Raw genomic sequence first — 9923 nt, 5'->3', positions numbered from 1 at the left:
TAGTAGAGTTAAGCTTAACAAGGTAAATTACTTCTTTCTTCCTAAGCCCCTTCATCATTCTGGATGTCTTTACCAATTGAAACTTTGGAGATCGTGACACCAGTACCTTGGACTAGGAAATGGTCCCCTTATGGTAGTGTATATCTGCTTGATTCTGATTAAGCCAATCCATTATGAGAATTCTATCAGAAAAAGTATATGATGATTATGGTAATCTAAAAATACTAAGAAAAATATGTGGAGTTCTAGCTTTGGGAAAGAGGTTTTTATAGGAGTTCTATCGTATGCATGCACCACAAATGCTCTATGAGTTAATGCCTAGTTCTAGGTGGCTCAAGCACCATGCATATAGTCATACCTTACATTTTTGTGGGCTACCTAAAATGGAACTCAAGTTTCTCAAGTTAATTAAAACTAAGAGAGCCCGACACCACCAAACCACTAGCTAAACTCAAAACCATTAACTTTTATCACTTTCCACAAACCACCTTGGCAAAACCATGAGTACCCTAAACTACTTTTTCCACTTTCCACAAACCACCTTGGCAAAACCATGAGTACTCAAACTAGTTTCCACTTTCCCACCTTGTTTTGATTAAAAACATGGTTTTTCACTATTTAATTTAAATTTTCCCAAGAAATGCACACTTAAGCTGAACCTATTTAATTCATTTTTCTCGAGATGCTACCAACACTTTTGCCCAAGCTCTTGATCTTCGGCAAAATCCCACATTCCAAATTTCGTTACGGGTTCAAATTTATCAAATTCAATAAGTTTTAGAACAAACAATTTTTAAATGGTTCTTTTTTTCTTGTTAGTCACGAATGTTTCCATTAGCACTCCTTTGGAGAGTTGAGTGAATTATTTAAAAAAAAAAAGCAAACCACGCAATTGGGCCTGAGATGAAAAAGGTGGGGTTAACTTCTTGTGCTTGACTATACTCGGAGTTGACATATGCTTCAGCTGTAGCTATAAATTGGAGCTCTAGGTGTCATTGTTGCCTCCTCCTCAGGATGTAAGGTTAGATTACCAGATTGATCATGACAATTCAATTGGAATGCAGAATGAAAATTCAAATAATACCGAATGATCACAAGTAATCACATCCCCACTCGTCTTATGAAGTAGTGCTGCACGGTTCACTCGCATTGATTGGTAGCCTTGCCACTTAGGATCTACAATACATTTTACACTCCAAGTGTTCATCAGCTTCACATGCCACAAAGGAGCACATGGTAAGGTGGGAACCTCCCGCAAAGTTGGGATGGCTGTAGCCCTGCTAGTTGGGTATTACAGGAAGAGTGGTTCTAGGAACAAGCTCTATAAATTTTTTTAATCGATTCATCGATGGTTGCTGCAGTCACAAAACTGATTCACCTTTCCTGAAGAAGACACACGACCCGATCACTCGTGAACACTAAACCCGAATTCTACAAAAATGGAAGGCTCAAATGTTCCTTTCCCAAACCTAGGCATTGCAACACAAATCTCCCCATTTTACACCAGCTAAAACAATCATTCAATCTGTTCCTTAATCAGTGTCCCCTTCATCAGGAGAAACCATCTTCTCAAGAGACTCCACGTCTGCAACCTCTGATAGCGTCTCAATGCGGATGATGTTTGCATCTTCACTGCAACAAAAATTTCTAGGCTTAGCAAAAGACCAATCAAGGAGCTTTACAGGCTATAAAAGCAAAAGACTTGACAGGCTTTTATTATAAGACATTCTCTCATCTGCTTTAATGGTGGCAGTAATCACATATTTGTGCATGCGGCATTAATGAGTGGCACAACCACATCAAAAACCAGAAAGATATGGCTGTCAGAAGCACAAAGAGAGGGGATGAGAAAGAATTGAGAGGCTTACTCTGTGACTCCAAAAATCTCCTTCAGTTTCAATGAGCTCCGAGATGCTGCTGAACAGAATTCATCCAGCTGGTGCAAAAAGAGAAAGAGGAAGGGAATCAGAGGGATCAAACAAACTAGAATTGAAACACAAATAACTTTCTGACAGGATGTTTAAGAGCGCAGATAGTATACCTCAGACAAATAAAGCAGCTTGCTGAAAAGAGCTTGAACTGCTGCTTTCCGTTTTACCCCTTTTTCTGTTAGTCCTCGAGTATCCATCAACACTGGACCTGAAAGCAGAAGCCACAAAATTCAAATTCAGATCTCTAGTACATAAACCTATATCAACTTCATCCTGCATTCTTTGAAAACATCACAACCAGACACATTCACGGGTGATATTGTTTGTTTAGCATTTCTCTCTTCCCTTCTCCCTAGATCATCCCCCTTGAAGCTGAAGCTGTTCCTCGACACTCTCCCAACATTCTCTTCTTAGGGGATGGAGCATAAATCCCCTATCTCAAGGTCTCCAAATTCCAATGGAAAGTACAGGTTATTTCCGAAACCTGAGTGCAATCTTGACTCAATGAGAATCTATTCACAAACCTTCAAATCATCAACTCCATTGCGCATAGCATAGAACCAATCACGTCATTAGCTCCCAAGAGTTGGTGCAGGTTCATACATAAAGACAGGCAGTTCATTTATTCACAAGCACTTGTTCTACATCATCTGCTTGCTGGTATTGCCATTGTAAAGCCTCATGCTACATAATAAGATGTTCATTGTCTAATGTCTCTCTCTCTCTGCCTCTCACTTAGGTACCGGCTTCCACACGGCGATCCCCACACCTACAAGAAGGTTTGCTTTTTTTCTGAAGTAGAGAGGTACCTGCGCTTTTCATCAACCTGCTGTGTTTCTTCAAGGTGGCTGTGTGTCCTCCTTGGATGCTGCATTTTCTCCATGGTCGCTGCGTTTCTTCCTTGGTGGCTGTGTTTTCCTGGTACCTGCGTTTTTTCTTCTCCGCCACTTCCTTCTCTATCAGTGATTGGTTGCTGGTGGTGTGTGGGCTGCATTTTCAGCCCTGGACAGCAGTTGGTGGTCTCTTCGTGTGTGGAGCACTGCAGGCCTGTGGCATCTTCAGCCTGCCTCTGCTTCGATTGTTCTACCTACTTCATGGGTGTTTTCCGGCAAGTTTTGGTGGACTGTCTGCTGCTGTCCAGCCCCTTACTCTCTCAGTTTTAAGAGGGGCCTGCTTGATCTTCGTACCTCGTTCCCTTGGAGAAGGGTTGGAGATTGGTGGAGTGTTGAGATCATTAGTGGCACAAAGGCTTGCTTGCAAAGGTATGCTATTGCCGTGGATATGGGTTCCCTCTTGAAGGAGGCATTTGTCCTTGTTTCTCAAGAGCAGCTAGGGTTCCCTCCTAGTGGACAGGATCAAGCACTTGCTACAGTGCAACAAACAGGATGGTGTCACTGCTACTCTTTTGACAAGTAGGGTCATTTGGCCAAGGATTGCAAGACCAAAGGAACAGCCCAAGCCAGGACAAAGTTTTCAAAGAAGGGCAATGATCATATACAAGATGATCACTCTGATACTTCTAGTGTCCCCAAGGCCACAAAAGCCACGGAGGACCTAGATGGTCAGCTTCTATAGTCATACAAATAGTATTCCACCATGTGCTCAGCCAGAGGAGGCTTGTGGGTGGGAGAGGGGATTGTTAGCAACTCCATTTCTGGTGCATGGGAACCGTGAGTTGGAGTTCCAAGCATTAAAATATCTAGTGAGACAAGTTCATTTTTTTGGAGCTATGGACTGGATGTGTTCCACGTCTAAACTCTATTGCTTGGTGTTGCAGAGATTATGAACTGGATGAGTTCCACCTTCATTGTTCGAGGTCTTTTGAGACGTGATGTGTTCACAATCTACTGTTGGGGGATGATGGGTGTGGTGTTTTCCGCAGACTCATAATTCTATACCAGTAGCCAAGCAGATTCTTTGCTATTCAAGGTGCCATTTTGTTTTGAGGAGTGAGGTTGGCAGGCGCTCTTTCCGAGGAGTATCCGGTACTGCGGAATACTAGAGTGTCCATGGTTGCATCTTCATCAACTTATCTTCTTCACACTTTTACACACTATGAGCTTTAGAGGGGGTGTTAGAATTTGTACATCTCTGTGTTTTGGGATCTGGACACATGTATTTTCTCATGTTTGTCTAAGCCATGGGTATTTTTTGCAGCTGTCGGCCAGCTACTTGAGGGCAGTTGGCCAGCTTTACTGCTCACTATATAAAGGGCTCTTCCCTTCATCATTGGTAACTCAGTTCATTTATTCACAGGCACTTGTTCTACATCATCTGCTGGCTGGTATTGCCATTGTAAAGCCTCATGCTACATAATCTGCTGGCTGGTATTGCCATTGTAAGATGTTCATTGTCTGATGTCTCTCTCTCTCTGCCTCTCTCCCAAAGTGCTTCTATGATTCAAAGCTGTGTACACATGAGCTACCATATTCAATAATCCAGGCAGAACCTCAGCAGTTGAGCAGAACTGAAGTCCAGATCAGCATCCAAAGTGCTTCTATGATTCAAAGCTGTGTACACATGAGGTACCGTATTCGATAATCCATCTAAGAGGGCACAGGCCAATGACACAATCACGATAACCTCATTCCCTCCAACATACACAAGTGAGTAAAGACTCTATGGCAAGGCACCCCTTCTCATGACTCATGATATCTAGGCAACTTCCCACCTCTAAATGCCCATGGATACTGGGCATTACATGCCAGATGCACACACTCCAGCAAAGGAGACTACCTCTTGCCTCACGTCAACCCTAGCATCAATCAGGCAAACACAGATCACAAATCTATTCCGTACACAGTGGCAGGTCCTGTCTCCATGCTCTCACAGGAAACTGCTGCTTAATAGTGCTTCCTACTCTACCCAAGCGCCCCTCTGCTCCTCTCATTGCTCTCAAACACTGGCTCCTTGTTTTCATCACAAGCATGCTAAGAGTGACAGCCAATCCTCCAGTTTGGCTTCTCTAAACTTAGAATAACAATCTTCCCCATCCATGCAACAGCCATTGGGAGTTGGACAGGCAAGGTTGGCCAGCCATCCTTGACCGGCCACAGCCTGCGCTGGCAGGCAGGGGTTGGTTTTGTACCCAACCTGCTTTTCTACTGCTCAACAAAAAGAAAAGAATTCTTCCTCATTTTTATATAAAAAAGAAAACCCTCTTTTCAGTTTCCATGTCTGGACATAGTATAGACTTAGCAGAAAATAATCAATAAACACAACCCTCTTGAAAGGCAAATACCTTTTTCTTTCACAATGCGTCGCGAGACATCGTTAAGAATTTCAACAATTTCTGAGTCTTCCAACTCTGAAACTTTCCGTAAATGTATAAGATCAGCTACCATATCTGGGTTGAAGGGCCTCTCATTCAGCGCATATCGTACATACTTGCGCAAGACCTCCTGTGTCGTGAAGTTTGTCTATGGAGAGAAGAAAACAAAGCAAAATTCAACAGCCGTTTACTACTTATTACAATAAATACAAACTTCAGAATTGTCAAAAAACCAAGTCATAGATACACCATAAAATTCAAACTACACACTACAAAAGCAGACATGCAAGGGAAGTGCAAGTACCCCTTGTTTCTTTCCAGTAGAGGCTTTTAGCTCTACACATGTCAAACCACTCTTGGCCTAGCGGCTGCCTTGTGGCCCCTTCCTCATATAACCTTACACCTTTGCTTTTAACTTCACACCGTCCTACACCAAAAGTTTAGGTCATGCGTACCAGGAAACTCTGTTTCCCACCTTTAAAACATCAAAACTCCTTTTTAAAACCATAAGGAGGAAAGCTTTGTAGGAAGAGCTGCAAGCAAACCACTGCGCAGGGATGAATACAGGCAGAATCGGGGACGGAAATTGGGCGGAAAAAGGTGTAAGAAAAGCAAAGTAACTTCAAAATTTTAACCTTGAGTTGCAGGAATCAATGTTTTTTTTTGTTACATTGATTTGTACCTATTTGTATCTCGCTCCAATACAATCAACACAAATCCTCAATGCTTCACCTTCAAGCGGCTTGTAGATGTCTTCTAAAGCCGAGAGCAAAGGGCATCATGCTCACACCTACCCTTCATAGAGTATCTAAACTCTTTACGGACTTTATATTTACCTTTGCCATTCAGCTAAGAGATCAACTACCACACAATACTTCCCTTTCCATGACCATACTCCAAAATCAAACTATTACAAAAACTTAGCCAATCTAGTCCATTTAATACTTTCATGATTATCTAGGACTGCACCATATAGACAACACCTCCATTTTGCAAAGCAAGAACAAAAGCAATAAACAGCCTTTGATAGGTTCGAATAATTTTATATATACCTAGATGAATCTAGGAACATGCCCAAATTCACCTTTTAGGAACGTGCATGTTATATACTCATGGTAGTCAACCCACAAGATTATATAATTATCAACTCCATTATGCATAGTATGGACTAGATACTACAACATCCCCACTAACGTCAAGCAGCTAAATTTCTTTTCTGAGTGAAACACTTCTACATCATAATTACTTGTGTCTGATCCATAACTATATTTGTGTGTTATTACTGGGTTTCCTGTCTTAATCTCAGGAGCTAAAGCTACAATAACCTTTTAAGGTTTCCAAACTTGTCTCTTCCCACCAGAAGGTTTTCCCTTCTATCTAGCAGCAACCTGTGCAAATCTTTTTGCAAAAGTATTATAACCCTCATAATTAAAGGATTGTCCAGAGTCCCTTTTGTCACAAGCCATGCCTCTTGAACGTAAGCGTTTCTATGCAATCTCATAATGGACAGATTCTACACAGTCTACATGTTATGTGATCTGCATCGAGGAAGCAAACAACACTCAATGGAGCCAAAAAAATCCACATGGTTAAAAAACTCCACAAGACAATCGTTTCAAATCTAACCTTACACGATTTAAAACAATAGTGCATGGTTAAGAACCCAAAAAGGTCAAAAACCAGAGATTCAAAAAAGCTGAAAGAGAAAGCTTGATTTATTGTGAAAAAAATATCGAGGCATAACCAGGGGCACTTTTTAGACAATCTGGAGCTTCCAAGCTAGCAGACATAGTTTGTACAAGGTGCACATTGGTTAGAGCCATCTGACCAGATTTGGCTTCGACATGGATCGATTGGAATTAACCAATGTTGCACCTTGGCCAGCCTTTGACTTAAGCTATGGAAGAGGGTTCCATCAGTGTTTGATCCATATTTCCTATTTTTATGGTAGCACAAATATAAAAAGCAAGAACAAAAAGTTATCCATATGCTACTTGGGTTCTTTAATAAAGATGAGAAAATTGAAGTGTTTGTGTTACATGCGGAAGCTCTGGGAGTCTTCTTTCAGCCCTAAACACCATCAGGGAATATGCTAATGCAAAACGCATGCAGAAAAGAGAGAGAGATAGCTGAGTATTCAGCATATTCATATGGTACAAAAAGGTACAACTGTTCTTGCAGCCATAGGCTGCCTCCTTGAAAAGGTATAAACCCTAGTCTAAAAGCCTTAGCTATGATCCAGCCCAAGCAAGGACTGAATACTTCAAATCGTTGAGCAACATTGCCTTTTATAGGCTTGGGAATTAACCACATGGACTGGCCAACTGCTGGTCCGCCAAGTCTTGGACAATAATTCAAGAGAATGCTGCAGCCGACATGTCTTCCTCCCTTCAAGCGCTGGCCAACAGCCCTCCATGTCCACCATCAGTTAAATCCTTTGCCAAAGGAGAAACCTCTGCTCCTAAGTCGGGTTCTGATTTGTCTTTATCTATATGAGATCAACCAGTGCATATCTTGCATATGACATCCCCCTCTGCTAAACTTGATGACAAGATTCCAATTTGTATTCTTGGATGACTGTCATCATCCCATTCTCTATTCCTAGAGTCCCTCTATCATCCTTCCTACTCTTGCAACCTTTTCACTGAACACCCGGCCCGGTCTCCAAATCCACTCTAACTCTATTGAAGATCTATGCATCTGTTCCATCTAGTCCCCATTCCGTTCCTACCTACCCCTGAACACTGTCTCTGGTCTTCTTTCCTGAGAAATGAGTCTGGCACTCTCACTCCACCCCTTGGAGGATCATCCTCCCCTGGAACTGTTGCCTAAAAGCCTTTCCTGGTGTGCCCCAAGTGGCACCCGACTCACAGGACTGCCCTTGGGCTTTGTGGAACACCGCCAACCAACCTCCTGGGAATTCTTCCGTCTTGTGTTCCTTGCCTTGGGCCCCGTACTTGTGCACTTTCATGTGCCTTGGACCTGTGCACCTTCATCTGGGATTGAATCAGTGTTTAGCCTTGCTGAGCCCAATGCTCTGATACCAATGTTACATGCGGAAGCTCTAGGAGTCTTCTTTCAGCCCTAACAACCATCTGGGAACATGCTGATGCAAAACGCATGCAAAAGAGAGAGAAGAGAGAGAGAGGGAGAGAGAGATAGCTGAGTATTTAGTATATTCATATGGTACAAAAGAGTACAATGTTCTTGCAGCCCTATGGCAGCCTCCCTGAAAAGGTCTAAACCATAGTCTAAAAGCCTAAGCTATGGTCCAGCCCAAGCAAGGACTGAGAAATATTGCCTTTTAGAGGCTTGGGAATTAACCACATGGACTGGCCAACTGCTGATCGGCCAAGTCCTGGACGATAATTCAAGAGAATGCTGCAGCCGACATGTCTTCCTCCCTTCAAGTGCTGGCCAACAGCCCTCCATGTCCACCATCAGTTAAATCCTTTGTCAAAGTAGCAACCTATGCTCCAAAGTTGGGTTTTGATCTGTCTTTATCTGGTTGCCCTCTTCAGGACTGGGTCTGAGATCAGCCACTGCATGTCTTGCATATGATAGTTTCCTACGAAGATAGTGTTAGGTCCTCTTCACTAAAAACTGAAATCCTGACACTACGGATCTGATTGATGGATTCGACTGGTGATCTTGTGACTTGGCACTAATGAAGAGTGTATGATTGATAGAATTTTGAGAAATAAAAGACACCATAAGAAAGGGACCAACCTGGTTACCATTGTGTACATTGCATTTGTATAGTAAGCTTTATTGCCGAAATGAAATTTTCTCTTTCAATTGTAGAAGTAAATAATTTGATCTCCGCATGGGCATGGTTTGCTATAATAATATCAACACTCACATGAGTAAAAAGGACGACTCTCTCAAAAAATCTTGAAAGAAGACACATAGCTGCTGTGAAATGTCCTTCTTGTCGTTGCATAAAGAAAACAATGATGTGTCATATATGGAAGCTTTGGGAGTCTTCGTTCAGCCCTAAATACCTTTCCTAGAACATCATGATGTAAAACGCATACAGAAGATGGAGAGAAGAGAAAGAGATAGCTGAGTTTCAGTATAATCATAGTATACACAATTCTTGGCAAGCCATAGGCTGCCCCATCAAAAGGTTCTTGACTCAAAAGTCCTATTCTACTGATCCTACTCCCTAAAGCAGCAAATGCCCAATCGATGAGCTATGCACGCCTTATATAGGCCTTAGAAGATCCTGTCAGCCAGGTCCCTAGACATATAAAAATCCCTTGATGTAGCCGATAGAAGAATGCTTCTTTTATGTGTTGACCAACAGCCACTTGGTCCATACACAACATCTTCCCTACCAATAAAGTTACAGCAAATCTTGTCTTTATTTGTTGCCCTTCAAGGAATGGCCCTGGGAATGAGCATGCACATGTCTTGCACATGACAAACTTGATGACTGGATTCCGAACTTCTGACCCTTGTTCCCTGCTCAGTGTGGTGTATTGTCCAAGATCCCTATCCCCTTCTCTCTCTCCCCTCTCTATATATCTTTATCTCTTGGACACGTGGTTGAGTTTGTTACTTCACACTCCACTAGGCTTACACATGGCATAATAATCACCATTTTATGCCACTTTGAGTCAGTGATATGCATTGTGCCCCATTGTGGAACCTATTCCAAGGCCAATTACCAATAGGGCCAACAAAGTATTTTCTGAGTGAGCCCCAGACAAATTTTG

General features: G+C 42.3%; 1 protein-coding gene across 1 annotated transcript in view; it reads right to left on the bottom strand.

The window, feature by feature from the left end:
• Nucleotides 1-1048: 1048 nt before the first annotated feature.
• LOC147608877 (ribosomal RNA small subunit methyltransferase J) overlaps nucleotides 1049-9923 on the bottom strand; it is a 49776-nt gene continuing 40901 nt past the window's right edge. The window contains exons 3-6 of the mRNA XM_086788419.1: nucleotides 5173-5350; nucleotides 2042-2139; nucleotides 1869-1936; nucleotides 1049-1632 (exon numbers count right to left, since the gene is read on the bottom strand). Of these exons, the coding sequence (XP_086644545.1) occupies nucleotides 1533-1632; nucleotides 1869-1936; nucleotides 2042-2139; nucleotides 5173-5350 (444 nt within the window). The 3' untranslated portion in view covers nucleotides 1049-1532. The remainder of the gene's footprint in view (nucleotides 1633-1868; nucleotides 1937-2041; nucleotides 2140-5172; nucleotides 5351-9923) is intronic.

This window comes from Cibotium barometz, chromosome 52, assembly GCF_041138505.1.
Source record: "Cibotium barometz isolate CiBa-2024 chromosome 52, ASM4113850v1, whole genome shotgun sequence".
Classification (NCBI taxonomy): Eukaryota; Viridiplantae; Streptophyta; class Polypodiopsida; order Cyatheales; family Cibotiaceae; genus Cibotium; species Cibotium barometz.
The sequence above is the reverse complement of the archived record's forward strand: the minus strand, read 5'-3'. Positions and strand labels throughout refer to the sequence as shown.